The sequence below is a fragment of the Stenella coeruleoalba genome, assembly GCF_951394435.1.
Source record: "Stenella coeruleoalba genome assembly, chromosome: 6".
Classification (NCBI taxonomy): domain Eukaryota; kingdom Metazoa; phylum Chordata; class Mammalia; order Artiodactyla; family Delphinidae; genus Stenella; species Stenella coeruleoalba.
The window spans coordinates 33,775,354-33,794,071 of record NC_137151.1 but is presented as its reverse complement, the minus strand read 5'-3'; the positions used below and the strand labels follow the sequence as shown (position 1 = coordinate 33,794,071).

General features: G+C 51.0%; 1 protein-coding gene across 2 annotated transcripts in view; it reads left to right on the top strand.

Moving 5' to 3' along the window:
• TMEM163 (transmembrane protein 163) overlaps positions 1-18,718 on the top strand; it is a gene marked incomplete at its 5' end in the record, with an annotated part of 253,359 nt that overhangs the window by 229,999 nt on the left and 4,642 nt on the right. For both annotated transcript variants that reach the window (XR_013828826.1, XM_079925001.1), the window contains one exon: positions 11,789-11,900. Coding sequence is in view for 1 of the 2 variants with exons in the window: in XM_079925001.1 (XP_079781127.1) it covers positions 11,789-11,900 (112 nt within the window). The remainder of the gene's footprint in view (positions 1-11,788; positions 11,901-18,718) is intronic.

The window sequence follows — 18,718 nt, the reverse complement described above, 5'->3', positions numbered from 1 at the left end:
GCTTATGAAAAGGGAGAGTGTTGGTCTCTGGGGGAATGGGCAAGTTGTATGTTCAGACGTGACCTCTGGCTGGTGTTAGTGGCCACAGCTCCCTGGGACCTGGAATTGCCACCAATAGTGTCACCTATGATAAGGAATAAGCTTAGTATAGGAGGTGATAAGTGGCACTGCAGAAAAGTCAGTGCTACCAGAGATTTTTCTGTGAGCAGCACTGTGAGTCAGAAGGCTTTAAGATGAGGCTGTATGGGGAAACGGGGGTGTTGGCAGGGGGCACCGAGAAACTCAGTGTTGCAATGTTAGAAACTGCTGCTGGCAGCTGGCCTTCCAGAAACAGGGATCGTCAGAAGATGAGTTGGATTTACAGGTGTTAATTCACACCCCCCACTTCTATTTTGATGTACAGGGTATTGGTGGAAGAGATGGTGGAGGTGCCTTAGTCCTTTCTAGCTGCTGTAACAAAATATCGTAGACTCAGTGACTTTAAGAGCAAACATCTGTTTCTCACAATTCTGGAGGCTGGAGAGTCCGAGAACAAGGTGTCAGCAGATTTGGTGTTTGGCAAGAGCTCTCTTCCTGGCTCACAGAGGGCCGCCCTTCTTGCGGTGTCCTCACGTGGCAGAGAAAGAGATCCTTTCTCTTCTGTCTGTCCTTACAGGGGCACTAATCCCATCATGAGGGCCCCACCCTCGTGACCTAATTACCTCCCAAAGGCCTCACCTCTAAACACCATCACACTGGGGATTAGTGCTTCAAATAGGACGTTTTGGGGAACACAAACATGCAAGGAGAGTGGGTGAGGTTCTATTTTAGCCCAGCCACTTGTGAAGGGGTTGGAAAGTTGCATTGGGACATCCTGGCAGCCATGATCTTGGTCAGTGGTGGGACTGGCCTTTTTGGAGGCTGCTCTCAGATGCTGATGGAAGAGGTGGTTCTAGTAGTTCTCCACCTGAGTTCACGCCACCCTGATATTTTGACCCAAAGGTTCAGCTCTCCTGGTGGCAGGTGGTTTCCTATGTAAGGGGAGAGGGTCAGACCCCATCAGACTCCTTCCTGTGTCTTTGCTTGTTCCTTGTGTCAACAACTGTCTATCTTTATTGGGAACCTAAAGAAAAAAGCCTGGTGTCAACAGGGGGCATATAGATTGAATTATTAAAAAAACCTTTTATGTGAAAATAATCACCGGAATAAGACTCAACAATGCAGAACGCACTGTTGATACCTACAGCAACAGGGACGAGTCTCAAAAACATGTTGACAAAAGAAGCAGAGAAAACAACACATACTATAGATTCCATTTATATAAAATACAAGAATAGACTAAATCTCTGACGATTGAAGTCAGAAAGTGGTTGCAGGAGGTGGAGCAAGGGACATGAAGGAACTTTCTAGGGTACTGGAAATGTCCCTAGACATTTTGTTTGGGGCAGTGTTTAAATGGGTGTTACCATTGACAGAATTCATCAAATTGAATGTCTAAACTTGCACATTTTATCATGTTAATTACACCTCAATAAAAAGTATATAACAATTAAGTCAAAATTGAATCCCTAGGTGCCTTTTGGAGACAGGGAGTCAATGGTGATAAACTGTAGCCCTGTGATGGCTGAACTCGAGGTATGGTCTCCTTGCTACTTTTTGACCATTTGCCAGGTCATAAACTCTATTTGCTCCTTGTCTAGACCGTTTGCTAGCCACTTACTACTTTATTCCAGTTCAGTCCAACCTGTTTCTAAATCAGCACTGTCCAACAAAACTTTCTGTGGTGCTGGCAGTGGTCTAAATCTGCACTCTCCAGTATGACAGCCAATAGCCCTGTGTGGCTTTTGAGCACTTGGAATGTGGCTAGTCAAATGAGTTTTCCGTTTTATTACAGTAAGTCCCCTACATACGAACGAGTTCCATTCCAAGAGGGTGTTCGCAAGTCCAATTTGTTCGTAAGTCCAACAAAGTTAGCCTAGGTACCCAACTAACACAATTGGCTATATATAGTAGTGTACTGAAAAGGTTTATAATACTTTTCACACAAATAATACATAAAAAGCAAACACAAAAAATAAAACATTTTAATCTTACAGTACAGTACCTTGAAAAGTACAGCAGTACAGTACAACAGCTGGCATCCAGGGACTGGCATCGAGTGAACAGGCGAGAAGAGTTACTGACTGGAGGAGGGAGAGGAGTGGGAGATGGTAGAGCTGAAGGATCGTCAGCAACAGGAGACGGAGGGCAAGCTGCCATTTCACTCAACGCCTGACGTTGATGGCATGGGTTCTGGCTCCTTGCTGGATTCAATTCTATCTACCCTCTTGAAAAAACGATCCAGTGATGTCTGGGTAGTAGCTCTTTTTTTCTCATCATAGATGACACACTAGCACTGGATTGCGTTCTGAACAGCTGTTGCAACCTTCGTGTACCGTTCTACGTTCAGGTCCTGAGCCTCAGAAACTAACAGTGCTTCCTCAAATAAAGAAAATCCCCTTGCCGTTTCCTACGTCATGTATCTCTTTGGTTCTTCAGTTCTTCTTCCTGTCTCTCTTCATCCTTTCTCTGGGCCTCCAGGGCCATCAGGTCTTCATTAGGAAGCTCCACATTTGCATCTTTGAAAGTTTGCGACTTGAAGGTTCGTATATAGGGGACTTACTGTAATTTTAAATTTAAAGAGCCAATATGTGTTTGAATGTGAAAAGCGCTATTAAAAAAAATAACAATCAGACTATAGGGGAAGGATTATTAGTCAGGGACCGTCTCACTGAGAAGGTGATATTTGAGCAGTGATATGACAGAGGTAAGGGAGTGAGTAGAAACAGCATGTGCAAAGGCCCTGAGGCAGGAGCATGCTCAACGTGTTTGAGGAGCAGGGAGGAGGCTGGGGTGGCTGGAGCCGAGAGAGAGAAGGGGAGAGCGGTAAGGTGAGGGCAGAAGGGTCAGCTTCATCCAGTGAGTTTAGTTGGGTTTGGCTTCACTGAGTGGAGCTGGAAAAGATCATCATCTTATGACCTTATGTGACCATCAGGTCACAGTGACCCTCATCTGCCAGGTCACCAGACGGTGTGTGGGGCAGTGCAGGGGCCCTACATCCTCCTGGGAAAAAGCTGAGCGAGGCCCAGATCTGTCTGACCAGGTCTCCTGAGCTAGTGTGTAAGAACCAATGTCCCATGTCAGTACAGGGATCCTCCCTGGATCCGGTTTTATCAGCTCTGCCCTGATTGCCTTTGAATCCTAAAATTAGCCCTGTGTCCAGCCTGGGCTTAGAGAATTAGAAGGGGTTGGTGGTGCCAGGCTGCTCAGGAGGGGGTGGAGAATGGGTGGGAGCCTCTGCTGTCCTGGGGGAGCCACCTGCTCTACCTGAGCCTCAGCTGCCCCACCTGCAGCATGGGTTACATGATCTCTAGGCTCTTTTATAGTTCTAATACTCTACGATTTTAATTAAGATCACTTCATGTTTATACAGAAGGTATGCTCTCTCTTGTCTGGTGCTGGGCCAGATTTGGGGGGCTGGTGGTGGTGATGCTGGGGGCCTGGGGAGGGGGCATGTCTCCAGGACCTGATCTCTTAGGTGACACAGGACTAGTCTTGGCACAGCCCAGAGAATTTGGGGTGGAGAGCTTTTTATACCCCAGGGGTCTATCAGGTTCCTGGAATTTCTCTCTAAGTGATTTATTCCACTGAGTCAAGGTGTTGCTTCTCACATTTGGGGATCAACAAAGTTAAAACATTACAGAGTTAAGGCATTACTGGCTCTTGGAAAAGACATGCCACTTAGATGGACTGACCTTTGGCCTTCATCCTATGCTGTCTGGAAGGGAGAGGCCGTGTTGAGAGCGGGCTGAGGGGCCTTCTCCTCAGCTGTCCTAAAGTTTGGGTTGGGGGTCACGGGCTATTGCCCAGAAGGACAGGAGGCGCTCAGCAGCCCCGGAGACGGCAATGGGAAGGGCGGTCACAGTCGAGCCGTCGTGTCCCACAGCCCTGGCTGTAGGGAGCAGAGGGGTGTGTTCAGACCCAGCTCGTGTGTGGCATCCTGGAGCGTGAGTGCGGCCGTGAGGATCTGTCAACCCAGGATCCTCCTGGCGTCGCAGAATATTGGCCTTGCTGCACTGATGTCCTGCTTCCGTCCAGAAGTCCAGGGACACAGCTGGTGCTCAAGAACCATCTCTGGGGTAGTGTTTCTTCCCACTCCAGGGTACATTCCAGCATCCCATTTGATCATGGGAAAACCAGCCAGCTTAACCCTCTACCCTCCCCTCTCCCACCACCCTAGGAATGCATTTACCCAGTTAGATTTTTAATCTTAAGCTCCCTACTTCCACAGAGGGTCAAGGTGACGGACAGCTGTGTGGATAAACATTTCTGCAGCATCCATTAAAACTGCCTGTGAAAGACTTTGCTGATTATGATTTTGGTGTCTCTGTGCAGTGTAGCATTCCATATCACAGATATATATATATTTTTTATTGCATTGGGCATAGTGGATGAGAAAGGACCTCTCCTCTCAGTGAGCTCACAGGAGAGGGAGACAGTGAAGGAAGGGCAGGTGTCAGAACCAGAAGAAAGAACATGGTTCAGGGGTGCATGGAGTGGAAATGTTGTCAAGAAATGCTTAATAGAAGAGGAAACACTCGAGATGAGTCTATTAAAGGAAGTGTTTATCCACCCAGACAGTGGAAATACAGCAGTAGAGGAAATTCATGAGACTCGACGGCAGCCCACCTGGGTCCATGTTCCACCACTGACCTGTCAAGCCTCTGATCTAATATTTATAGTGACCATGCTGTGATCTCTGTCCTCTGCCTCACAGTATGACAATGGACATTAAGTCCCTTGTAATAATGTGCATAAGCTGAGTTATGTAAATATTAGGGGTCATCACCTGGGGGTTCCCTGAGATAAATTGATTTTTTTTAAAAGTTAGCTTTGGGACTTCCCTGGCGGTCCAGTGGTTTAAGACTTCGCCTTCCAGTGCAGGGGGTGTGGGTTCAATCCCTGGTCGGGGAGCTAAGATCCCACGTGCTTGTGGCCAAAAAACCAGAAACATAAAACAGAAGCAATATTGTAACAAATTCAATAAAAACTTTAAAAAATTAAATAATAAAAGATAAGTTAAAAAATAAGCTTTATTGAGATGTTAATGTACATGCAGTAAAATTCCACCCATACAATTTGATGGGTTTTGATAGATGTTTATACAGAACTACCACCACCTTGAAGATAGAGAATGTTTCTGTCTCTCCAAAAAAGTTCCATCAGGCACTTTTGCAGTCATCAATTACCTCTTCTCCCCAATGGCTGATCTGCTTTCTGTCAGCATGGTTTTCCTTTCTAGAATGTAATAGAAATGAAATCATGAACTGTTTAGTCTCTTGCGTCTGCTTTCTTTCACTTGATGCTTTTCAAGTGCAGCCGTGTTCTTGCTGAATGCAGCACTAGTTCACTCTTTTTCGTTGCTGAGTAGTATTCCATCGCATGGCTGTTTCACAGTTCATCTATCCACCACTTGTTGGACATTTAGACTGTTTCCAGTTTTTCGATGCTATGAAAATGGTAGGTAAGAACAGTGGTGTGCAGGGTTTTGTGTGGACTTATGCTTTTGTTTCTCTTGGATAAATACCAAGAAGTAGAATTTCTGGGTCCTATGGTAAGTCCATATTTAACTTTCTAAGGACTGGCCGGTCTCTTTTACAAAGTGGCTGTACCATTTTATACTCATTCCCGCAGTACAGGAGAATTCCAATTGTTCCAAATCCTTACCGTAATCTGTATTCTCTCTTTAGTTTTACTGATTCTAATGGGTATGTAGCAGTATCTCATAGTGGTTTTGGTTTACATTTCCCTGTTGACTAAGGATGTTGCTATCTTTTCATGTGCTTATTTGCTAGTCATGTATCTTCTTTGGTGAAGTGTTTGTTCAGATCTTTTGCTCATTAAAGAAAAAATTGAGTCATCTTTTTTCTTCTTATTGAGTTGTAGAAATTCTTAATATATTTTGGATAGAAATCCTTTAGCAAATGTGTTTGCAAATTTTTTTCCCCCGGTCTGTGACTTTCCTTCATTACTTGGATGGTGTCTTTCAAGGAGTGAAAGTGTTTAATACTTTTGGTGTGAGGAAATATGGTATCTTGGTGTCGCTTTTTTTTTTCTCTTTAATAAATTTATTTATTTTTGACCATGTTGGATCTTTGTTGCTGCGCATGGGCTTTCTGTAGTTGCGGTGAGCGGGGGCTACTCTTCATTGCAGTGCGCGGGCTTCTCACGGCGGTGGCTTCTCTTGTTCCGGAGCACGGGCTCTAGGCGCACGGGCTGAGTAGTTGTGGCTTGCGGGCTCCAGAACGCAGGCTCAGTAGTTGTGGCACACAGGCTTAGTTGCTCCTCATGTGGGATCTTCCCGGACCAGGGCTCGAACTCGTGTCCTCTACATTGGCAGGCGGATTCTTAACCATTGCGCCACCAGGGAAGTCCCTCTTGGTGTAGTTTTGGTTTTTGTTTCTTTTATGAGTGTGCTTAGGCATCTTTCATATGTTTAAAATTTGTTTTATTTTTGCCCATGTCCCTTACCCATTTTCTATTAGTTTTTTAATCTTTTTCTTTTGGATTTCTAAGAGCTCTCTGTATTAGGGAGACTAACCCTTTGTGATAACATTTTTCCTAGTTTGTATTTGTATATAACCTATCCTGTGCATATGTTTTAGTTTTTCATGTAGTGAAATATATCAGTCTTTTATGGCTTTGTGATGGTTATAAAGGCCTTCACCACTACAAGGTCATAAAGAAGCTTGCCAGAATGGATGTGATTTACGGAAGCATTTACCTTTAATATGCAGTTTAATATGCAGTTATCCTGGGCTTCTGAGTGAGTGGCTAGTTGTCTTAACCTTTTTGCCCTGATCTTCTATCCATTCAATAAAGATCCAGTTGTGAGAAATCACAGGGGCCCAGCATAGGTAACGGTGGAAACAGAATACCTAAGGAGGAAATGCCTGTCCCTCTGTTTTTACAGGGTTCACATTCAGCAATGTTAGAGCTGTTTAGGAGGCCATGGTTGAGGCATCTTGGTACAGATTACAGCCAGGAACAAATCTAGGTCCTGCCATTAGCTGAGTGACCCTGGGCAAGTCATTTAACCTCTCTGCATCTGTTTCTACACCTTTCAGATGTCTGCTTGACTGGGCTATGAGGATTATGTGGGACATGACAGGTGTGGCTGCACTTTGAGAGAAGCTACCGGTGGTGCAAACCTACTCGGGTTGCAATTTCTCATCCTCAGCCAGGTCTGCTCTGTCTTCCTGACTCTCGGGAAGGAATCCTCTCAGAAGCTCCTTGTCACTCAGGACTGTCTTAGCTCAGGATGCCATAACAAAATACCATAGACTGGGTGGCTTTTATTTGTCATATTTCTGGAGAACGCAACTCCAAGATCAAGGTGCCAGCAGAGTCAGTGTTGGTGAGGGATCTGTCCTTGGGTCAGACAGCTGCCTTCTCACCGTGACCTCACCTGACCTTTCCTCAATGTGTGTAGGTGGAGAGAGAGAGAGAGAGAGAAATCTATTCCTCTCATTATAAGGGCACTAATACCACCATGAGGGGCCCCTCCCTCATCTCCATCTCTAAATACCATCACAGTGAGGGTTAGGAATTCAACATAGTGCATTTGGGGAGGGCACAAACAGTCCATAGCAAAGACTGATGTCTTGAGCAGGCTGATGACTACTTCTCTGTGACATTATGCTCATGCTAACAGTAGATGTGGTTGCTGTGTGGAGAGAGGAGAGCCAGGTGGGCTCTGGGTGGGAAAATCACAGCAGAGTTCTAGGATGTTGAAAGCTGTTTTTGGGCAAGGGCGTTGGCAGGTCTGTGCCAGCCCAGGTCCTCCGTGGGTCCTTCTTCAGGGTTTATTTTTTCTGAAGCAGATCAGCACAGCAATGGTGAGCAAAGCCTGGATGAGGCTTCAAGGTGGCCACAGTCTCTGTTTTTCCAGACTTGGGGAAGGCAAATGTTCCTTCAGAGCTGATCCTGGGAGCAGACTGTGGTTGCTAGGAATAATCCACAGATAGAAAAAACCTGAGTTTTGCATGTTGGCTTCTGCATATTTAAATATATCATTTACTCTGTGCCAGGCACCTTTGGAGCACTTTGGAACATCCTTACGGAGGAGTATGTGAGGCTCGAGCAGCGTAGCGGAACCTCTCTAAGTGGTGAGGACAGGGCATTGTTGCAGGGATGGGGCCGTGCAGGATGACGGGAGCTGCTGCTCCGGAATCTGGGCCTGAACTCAGCAGGGCTCCCTGGCAGGAGGGAAGCACTGCAGGAAAACTTGGGACCCTGAAAGTGGCCTGAATCCACATCTGCCCCTCACGGTCTCAGCCTCGGTGACAGGGGTGACCTGCAGAAGAAGCCTGTGTCATGAAGCTGCACACATGTCTGGCTCAGGACTCAGAGAAGCTGGAGGAGGGGATCCAGTGGGAGCTGGCAGAGCTGAGGGCCTGGCTTCTACCCCACCCCCAGGCCGACCCAGTGGATCAACAACACGTGCACGACAGCACCTGGTGCCCTGTACCTGCCTTCAGGGACGAGGGGCCGCCACTTCACCTCCACCTTCTGAATCTCACACAGGTGTCTCTGGTGGCCGAGTGTGACTTGGAAACACCTAGCAAGGGAATTCCAGGAAACATAGTTCCTGCTGATCCCTGTGGATACACTACACAGCTACCAGGGGTGGCAGGTCTCTTCTTTTTTTGCATTTTACAGATGCGTGAACGGAGGAGGAGATGGGGGGAGGTTCTGTGACTTGCCCAGAGTCACACAGTTATTAAGTGAGGATTCTGCTCCGGTGCCTTTAACTATCATACAATGCTTCTGTTATACTTGATTACATCAGAAACCCCATCTCCCGTTCCTCCGGGATTCCAGTCCATGGGAGGCTTCTCTAAGGTGAAGGATGGGTTCCAAACACCGCTTCGCCCTTGATAAGCCACTGTGGACCCCAATCATAGTTTCTCTTACGTTTTTTTTACATTGCACCATGTGTGCTTCTTTCTAGGTAATAAAGTCCCTATGGTTTCTTTTATAGCGATGCTTCCCATACTTTGGGGCTCACCATTAGCACCTAGCGTGGCTGTTTGGTGCAATAAGTGAGTGTGTGGGTACTGCGTTTGGGGCCTTTAATAACAGTTGCTACAATTTATCGCACATCCGCTGCCTGCCGGAGGCTGTGGGTATCACACTGCTCTTTATGGAAGAGAGAATTGAGATTTGAGAGCTTGGGTTTGTTTCCCTAGTAAGCAATGAAGTCTAGATTTGAGCAAAGATCTGCTGGCGGGTCACTGCCCTTTGTCAGCCAAGCCCCCGTTCAGCAGTTTGCTCCCCGGTTAGCAGACCCAGGGGAGGACCAGCAAAGCCATGCTGGCTCCTCTCAAGGTGCATCTGGGGGTGGGAGTGGAACCTCAACCCCCAGCTCCCTGGGACCTGGATGGGGTGAACACAGCCTTTCTCTATCTCTGAACATGTAGGGATGAGGGCTTTGCCAACAGATCGGGGGAAGCCAGAAAGGCTTTAGGCATGGGGTGAGCAAAGTGAGAATTCACCTTCTCAATCTGGGGCCTCACAGTATTTAATGGACTGCCTCAGTCTCCCAACTTAGGCTTTTTATTTTAAAAAAATTAATTAATTTGGTTGCACCAGTTCTTAGTTGCTGCAGGCAGACTCCTAAGTTGCGGCATGCGGACTCTTAGTTGCGGCATGTTTGTGGGATCTAGTTCCCTGACCAGGGATTGAACCCAGGCCCCCTGCATTGGGAGCGTGGAATCTTAGCCACTGCGCCACCAGGGAAGTGCCACCAACTTAGGCTTTTTGAATCTTATCTGCATCTGGGTCTATATTGGTACTTGATTCCTTAATCATGTTTGCCTTTTTTTCTTATGGGCACCCTCTCCCATAATTAGACTGAGTTTCTGCACGAAGAGAGCTTGGATTTGGGGGTCCTTCCCCGCCGCCCGCCCCTGTGGCCCCTGGTGCATTAACTTCATGCACCAGCAGGGACTGGGGATCCGTCCAGAGGCCAGGTCTGGCACAGTCCTTACTGGTCATTTGAGGAAGTGAAACTTCAGTGAGGTGATTGTTTTTAAAAACTTCAAAATTGGAAATAATTTCAGATTTATACGTCCGTTACAAAGACATTACAGAGGGGCCCCATATTCCCTTCCTCCAGCCTCCCGTAAGGTTAACGTCTCACGCAGATAACCAGGGTACCATTACCTAAACTAGGGAATGACAACAGTACTAACACAACTCCAGCCTCTGCGCTGATTTCTCTGGCTTTCCCATGTAATGACCTTTTCTGTTTCTGTGGCATTTCGTCCTCACATCTCCTTAGCCTCCAATCTGTGACAATTTCTCGGTGGTTCCTTGTCTTTCACGACCTTGAAATTTCATGACCTTGACGTGTGTGAGAAGTAGTGCTCAGGTGTTTTGTAGACTGTCCTCAGCATGGGTTTGTGTGATGGTTTTTCACGATTCAACTGAGGTTATGGGTTCGGGGCAGAACACCCAGAGGCCTTCTTCTTCACGTCCCATGCCGTCTGCAGGCACATGATAGCAGCATCACTTATGCATGGTCATGCTCGTCTTGATCACTTACTGGGTCTCCCCCCTGTAAAGTCACTGCTTTCCTCTTTTCTGTATTCTGTTTGTTAGCCACGAGGCATGAGTCCAGTCGACGCTCGGTGGAGGAGGGAATTAAGCTGGGCCTTTTGGGGAGGGAGTAGCACAGGATTTGTGGACATCTGTTAAAACCAACCACCGTTGATCAGTGCTGTGGAGGAGGTGCTTTTCGTTTTTGTGTTTTTGCTGCACCGTGTGGCATGTGGGATCTTAGTTCCCTTGGGGGAGATGCTTTGATGTTTTGCAGATACACTGTTTCCAGCAAGGTGATTTTTCAGGTCACTTTGCTGAGTGTTGAACCCGGGGAAACAGGCTGTCTTCCCTCTTACCAGCGTTCTGTTATTTGATTAATCAACAGCGTAGGGAATCCTATTTCTCTGAGTGTATGTGATGCTTTATGAGATTTTTGCTGGCAGTGGCATTTTAATAGTGGGGACTCTGGAGGCTGTGTTTCATGGGAGTGATGCCTGGGAGCCCGAAGCTGAGAGGCCCTATGGGCTAGATATACGGCTACTCGCTTTTGCATATGGGACGCACGCCTTTGCTTGCAGAGGTAAGCTAACGACTTATAGGAAGTGCTAAGATAACATCAATAGCAGACTTTATTTTTAGATACCTTTTCCCACCTTGAAGGCTATAGATGAACTTCCAGTTGCTTGCGCGAGGTTAAGGAAAAAATATGGTTGTAAGTAGCTCCAGCCACGATGGACCCCATGGCAAGTTCAGCCGGCTCTGCTCTTAGGCCAGTGGTGCACTTACACGTTCCAGACTTCGCAGTCAGCTGCTTTTTGACTTCTCCATGGAAAACTCGACACAGAAGTCACTGTGTTTAGCATTTGACCAACTCCGTTATTGATCGGTGATTGCCACCATTTTGGCAGAATAGCGGGAAGGGGAATCTCCTACAGGAAAAGAAGTATGTAATCGGTTTCTAAGGAAATGTAAGTTTGGATTATTCGTTTTTGATCATCTTTTTGATTCCCGGCGACACAGGTAACTGAGGTATAAAAACAAGCAATATACCCCCACCTGGTGGCAGCGTACACCAGTGATGATTTGTTCTGGGAACAAAGGCCAGTGGCTTGCAATCTGCTCTCACCTGAGCTGAACTGTTGAAATCTGGAACTTTCTCTTCTAGGATGATTTCCTGTTCAGCGTCTCCATTTTAAGTGGGATCCTTTGCAGCATCCTGGCTGTGCTGAAGTTCATGCTGGGGAAGGTTCTGACCAGCAGAGCCCTCATAACCGATGGTGAGTAAGGCCAGTGTGTCTAGGGGCTGAGCTCACATTGAGGGGAGGTGCTGTTTGAGTCACGTTTCGCTGCTCGTCTCGCAGAAGAGCTCAACAATTCGGAATCTGTTCCTCACTGCCCTCCCCTCCACCCAGGCTGTTTAGTGATTCTCAGGGTTTCCTGTCAGGGCAGATGTCTTGTGCCCTAGGAATTGAATACACTCTTCTTGAATCACCTCCACCGGCACCTCCTACCAGGGTGGCTCAGGGCTCCCCAGGCTCTTAATCATGGAGCACAAAGGGCTTCCCAGAGCCTTGCATTTGATGTGCATTGCTCCAAATAAAAAGTAAATATTTTCCCTGGATTCTGTGCAGGTTTCCTTGGTGAACGCTCCACGCCCATTTCCCCCTCCAGCTAGTGAAACGCTTACCTGGGAGTTCAAGTTGCAGTGACCAGGGCTTTGCCAGGGAAATGAGCCATGTGTTCTCTGCTCAAGACCCAAACCAGGCGGAGGTGTCCCTCTGCGTCCTGTGGGCCAGGAGGCGCTTCCCGCGTGGCCTCTGGGCTGACAGAGAAGGAGGTGTGAAAGTAGAAAACGCACGTTTCCGTGTTTTTGCAAACTAGTGCTGGCATGCAAACTAGAAACATGATGGGCGCTACTGCCTGCCTGTCCTCTTTTTCTTTATCCTGGAGCGTGTGAAGTTTCTGGGGGTCGGGAGTAGCGACCTGAGCCCCTGCGCCCTGGGGTGGGAGGTCCAAGGGTAAAAGCTGGTGGGTCGGTGGATGTGCCTGCACGAAGTAGGGCAGAGATCGTTAGGATTTTCTTTCTTCCTTCCTTCCTTCTTTCTGCCCTCCCTTCCCTTCCCTTCCCTTCCCTTCTCTCCCCACCCCCCCGCCCCCCCTGCACTGCACAGCCTGTGAGATCTTAGTTCCCCAGCTAGGGATTGAACCCGGGTCCCAGCAGTGAAAGTGCTGCATCCTAAGCACTGGACCGCCAGGGAATTCCCATGATTTCTTTCTTAAGGAAAGCACTGCTCCCTCCTCCTCAGATTCTCAGGGTTCTCTCCTATGTGCAATACATGGGCGCAGTCACGTGTGGGTAGCTGTTATCCGTTGAGGACAGGGCGGACGGCGGTCAGAGGGCTCTTCCCTCCCAAGTGATGAGCTTGGTGACACGGTGTGGACTTGGACTCCTGATCCTGTGCTGATGCCCTGCCGTGTGTGGAGCTGGACTTCTGCACGGTGGGGCAGGCAGGCAGGAGGTCAAAGTGATGCTTCCAGGACTGGGGGAGAAGTGTTCACTCCGTGTGATTTCTGTGGTCTGGTGTTTTTTAAGCTGGAAAAGAAAACGCCTCTTTTGGCTGTGGAATCCTGCTTTTTTTAGGGATGAGAGCACAGGCGGCCTTGGGCTGAGAGCAGTAACCAGGAGTTTGGGTGTGGGTTCTCCAGCCACCTTCCAGGTTCTTTTCTGTTGCTCTGAGGGGCACAGCTCTGCCTGCACCCTTTAGGCCTGAACAGAGCAGAGGTCTGGCTGGACCTTGAATCTCCAGCGACGTGTTCTGTTCCTTCCTTTCGAAGTCTCTTTACCTTGCACACGAGGGACGGGAAGGCAGGCCTGGGGGAAGCTGCACCAGTCAGCACAGTTTTCGGGGCTCCGGGTGGTGAGTACCCAGCAGGCGCTCCTCTGTCTGCCCTGAGTTGATCCCGTAAGTCAGAGAACCCCTCTGACTTACAGATATCAGCACTTTCTGTATTCAGGTGACTGCAGCCGAGACACTGGGCCGGGAGCCTGAATGTGGACCCAGCAGTCACGCCTTCCTCCCAGGCCGCCAGGCAGGAGGCCCTGTCCCCTCTCTACCCATGACCACGGGGCTTGACCTCCTTCTTCTCAGAACAGTGGGTGCCCCTCCCTCGACCGGTGACTTCACCGAACGCCTTATAGGCGTTCCAGATGCTGTTTCTATTTAGGCTTCACTCGTTCTAACGTCCCGCCATGTTGTGTGGTGTAAGAGAAGCCCCTGATGAGAAGTATGTGTTTTCTAATGAAATAACTCCTGATGTCATCATTTTCACATACAAAACCATCCACCTGCATAAGCAGTACTTCCGTCCCAGTCTTGACCCAGGGAGAGGGGTCATTACGAAGAGAAGTGGGTGGTTTAAGTGAAAACTGTTCCACCGACAGGCGGAAAGCCGGGGACAGGCACTCCTCCGGCAGAGGAAGTTGAGTTGGGAGGGAGCCTGGGGCATCTGCGGGGGGAGAGTTAGGAAGGGAAGATATGAGGGGCCCCGACGAGTGGGCGAGGGCGGACCAATCAGCACGTTAGGTCAAGCGTGGGATTTTGGATGTTTTGCTAAATGTTTAAACAGACGAGGTGACATGATGGATGTTTTTAGAAGAGACTTGTGGCCATCAAGGTAGAGAACAGAGCGGAGAGGCCTCAGGGAGGGGAGAGGTCTCTGGGGAGCTCTCGGGGTGGTGGCCTGGGTCCGGGAGGGGGAGATATGGGGGAATGGAGGAAGGGTGGGCGATATTTATAACATGGGCAGGGCTCGGGGATGAATTGGCTGTGGAGGTTTAGGAGAGACAGACCGGCAGAGCAAGACAGGGGGCGCTATTGCAGAGACCTGAGGCAGCACCCCGGTCCCCTAGCCTGTCACCCATGAGGGCCCCCTCCCCGCCATCAGGGGGCATGGTTGTCACACTCTGCAGTCCCCCGCTTGGTGGGAGTGTCAGCTAAATAGGCGGCAGTAATTACAGCCTCCTGCGAATTGCCTTGTCTGGGATCCCGATTTTCCTCATTCATTGATGAGCAGAAGTAGGGAACCCTCTGTAAGTATCTGCTCTCTGTTCTTCCCTCACGTGGGGAGGTCGGGGGCCGGCTGGGCTTTGGGAGCCATGCCTGCCGTTACTGTTGGTCTGGCCCAGGGCAGGGGGCCAGGCAAGTTAATACTACAAATCAGACAGAGGAAGGTTGTGGAAGGGTACCCGGGGGGAGTTCTGAACAAGGGGCCAGCAGCCGGGCTCCAGCGCTGCCCGCAGGACAGCCGGAAACCCGAGCTGAGGGGCCTGGGTTGACTACTCTGACGTATCAGGAGTCTGTGGTGGATTTCAAGTACGTGAACGACTTTGAATCAGAATTTCCTGCATACAATGAATAGGTGCTTCATCGCACAGATTCTTGTCTAGTCGTCAACGCCAGACTGTTAGAGCCTCTAATCAAGATCGCCTGAGACATTGTTTTGTTTTCTAAGATGATGACGGCGTTTATTTTTGGCAAGAGCCCTGGCTTTAACAGGCAGATGGAACAAGCATGTGGGCCTGGGTGGGGTGCGGACAGCGGCTCAGAGGTGAGTGACCGATGCGGCCTTGTGTGCCTCGTTAGGAAGATGGGTGGCCTGTGGGCTCAGTGTCCTTCCTGGGGAGTAGCTGCCGCTAGGAAGCCTCTGAAATTCTGAAGGAGGCCGCAGGGTGGGTACGGAGTCGTCCCCCAGTCCGGGTGTGCCGTTTCCAGTGTCCCCGCACAGGCTCATAAGAGGTGCAGCTGAAATGAGTCAGGCTCCGTCACAACCACAGGTGGGCAGAGCGGAGCAGGTCAGAGACTCCTGGAAGGTGTGGGTGAACAGGGTGAAAGTTCCACCAGCTGTGAACCATCCGGAGTCTGCATGGGGTGGGTGGGTCCCCCCACTGTGGAAAGGAGAGGCTGGTAGGTCCTGGGCTGGCAGAGCCCGGTGACTTGGTGCAGTGAGTGGGCATCTAGTGGCTGTCTGGGGGAACCTCCCACCCTCTGCAGCCTTTCTGAGCTCCTCCGGGCTTCTCTGGGGGCCCCGGGGGCCCACTGGTACCCACGACAAAGACGGAGAAAGAAGAATGAAGGACTCCAGTCTGCCCTGCGGCAGCAGCCATCTCTAGCTCGTCTCTGCCATTTTCCTGTAGCCACCCCCGAAAACAAAGTTCCCCCAACTTGATGCCTGAGAGGTAAACTCCAGCCCAGGTAGCCCCTTGACAGGGTAGTGGTCTCTGTGGACGTTTTTGGTGGCCTTCTGAGAAAAGGCGTGGGCTGCAGAGACTTCTTTTAAGAGGACTGGTCTGATTCCACTTGTTAAAAAGAACAGGGAGATTCGAGGGACAGCCAGACGCAAGAGGGTAAATGCCAGCCTCTACTAATGGGAGAGGGGAAGTATCTTGATGATCCTGATGTATCAGGAGACAGGAGAGAAATACGGCCTCCCCCGTCTCAGAGTGGGCTCACCGTCCCCCTCCTTGGGGAGAGATGGAAGCAGAATTGAGGGTGTGATATGCAGAGGCCGAAACCATGGGCAGGACAGAGAGTGGGGAGCTCCAAAGCGCTCTGTGTGCGAGGAGCTGGGAGAGACTCTGCGGTGACAAGGGCGGAGTGGAGTCAGCTACATGAGCCGCATGGCCAACAGAGAAGGGGAGCACGCTGACTGCTTTTCCCCATCGTCTAGAGGTGAGCGAGCCTGGAGGAGCCACGGAAACTAACACCACAGGGGCCTGGGTTGCAGCCTTGTCCCCGGGCGGCCCTGAGGAGAGGCCAGGACGTAGCACGGGGAAGGGCGCCTGTCTCCTGTCGGTCGAAGGTGGAAGGCTTAGAGATTTGGCCTTGGGACCTGGAACTGGTGGGACACATCTCAGGTGAAGCTGATGCCAGCCCTGCCCTCCCGGTACCCACAGGGCACCCAGAGAGAAAGCTCTTCGTCAGGTCTGCTGTCTGCAGTGGAGGCCTTGGGGGAGGGGTACAAGTGCTCCCTGCGGACGGTGGGTCGGGATCCCCAGGTAGACACAGCAGGGCAGGTGGAGGCCCCGCCTGGAATAGCCCTCACCCGCCGCAGGCTCCCAGCAAGTCCCGGCCGCTCTCTCCACCCAGTTCCCTGGACTGGCCTCTGGAGGATATGGTCCCCGGTGGCAGGAAGGTGGAGGGGTTTGCCTTTGCTAACCCATGTCACCTGTATTGAGGTGAAACTGGGTTGGAAGGCTCCGCCGGGTGTGAACCTTGTGGAGAGCCTCGGGAAGCGACTGGAGAAGTTTGGCTCTCCAGGGGGCCCCAGACCACACCCTGAAGTTCAGGGGTAAATCGTCCGCCTCTCGGGGGGCTGTCTCCCCAGAGCTGTAGCCGCAGGCCCGCCTCGGCAGGGAGCCCCCCAGAGCCTGGGCAGCGGTGGCTTCCTCTCTCCCTCGGGACGGCCCAGCCCGGCCGGTGGGAGTCCACGGCTAAGGCCATGTCCATGCCTTCCCCTCCCCCCTCCCCCCCTCCGTTAACTCAGTATTTAATGCAGCAATCAATCGAGTCCCCGAGGAGTGCCAGCCCCTGTGCTGGGACTTGGAGCAGAGCAAGGAGAGACACAAAACTCCTGTCCTTACGCGGACATTTCTGGTGGGAAAGAGGGATGTCTGCAAAGAGAAAAATGGTAAAAATGTCTTGTTACGGAGAACCGCGAAGCAGCAGCAAGGGCGTGCCGGTAGGAGGGTGTGGCTGAGGGAAGGAGGGACGGCCTTAGGGGCTCTGAGTCCAGGCTGGGGAGGCAGCGTGGGAGGCCCAGGACGAGGGGTCCGCCGGCGGAGGCCTGCGGGGGAGGCTGGGGCCGGCGGCTGCAGGCAGCGGCACGGCCGGAGGGGGGGGCCGAGGAGCGGACCGGCAGGCCTGGTGCAGCTGAGGAGGGAGGGGCTGGTCACCGCAGGACTCGCCGGCGTGAAGAGTCTGGATGGTTTTCAGAACCGGCCTGCTGTTCGCTACAGAGGTCAGTCTGGCTGCCGCGAAGGGACTCGTGGAGAGGATGGGGGATGCGGGCAGGAGGGGCAGCGGGAAGGGGTTAGACCGGGGGGGCGCGTTTGGGGGCTGACAGGTGGCAAGAATGACTTGATGTGTGGACGCGATTCGGGATGTGAGAGAGGTCCAGGCTGGGCTCCTAGATGTTTGGCTTCGGCAGCTAGGTGGACGGGGGCGCTGTTTAGAGAGAGGGTGGCCGGAGGGTGAGTCGTTGGGAGGCAGCAGTTTTTGCCCTGAGCGTGTTCAGTTTGAGATGCTTATATGTCTGCAGCTGAGGGGAAAGGTCAGGACGAAAGAGAGCTAGGGAGATGCGGGCTTATGGGATGGAGGTGAGAACCTGGCCGGAGAATATAGGCGGAGGAAGTGTTCAGGGGACTAAGGCAGGCATGCAGATGGGCCCCAGGAGGAGGGTCTAGCAAACGGGACTGAGAAGGACCAGCGAGGGTGCAGAGCGGGAAAGCAGCAGAGCGCGGCGTCCCTTGAGGCTGAAGGGACGTGTTCTTATTAGGAGGGCGTCCAGTGAGGACGAGGCGTTAAGCATGGCCTGTGGCAGCTGGGAGCCATCCAGGACCAGGGCAGCGCTGGGGGGAGGGAGGGACCTGAGTGGGACGGGGCGAAGAGAGAATGGGAGGTGTGATGGGGTAGCCAGCTCTCCAGGGAGTTTTGCGAAGGGCGGTAGTGAATGGGGATCGTGGTGGGTCCAGGAAGGAGGTGGAGGTGGGTGATGATGCTAAGACTTATCCCAGTGGGAGTGACCCAGGAGAGGGAGAAGAAATTCAAGAGCAAAGCCCTTCAGTGGACAGGGATGAAGGTGCCAGTCTTATATAGGAATGGCAGTAACTGGAGAAGCAGCTGAGTATGTGAGGGCAGCAGGCATAGGCGGGCGGTGGACTTGGTGTTGCGAAGATGAGGTGTTGGTGTCTGAACCTGTGTGCTCGAAGAAGTACAAGGCCGAGTCCTCAGCTGAGACCTGGAGTGGGGAGATGATGGAGATTTGAGGGTGTGATGCAACAGGCAGTGAGATGTCCTTGCAGGCCCAGCGTCAGCTC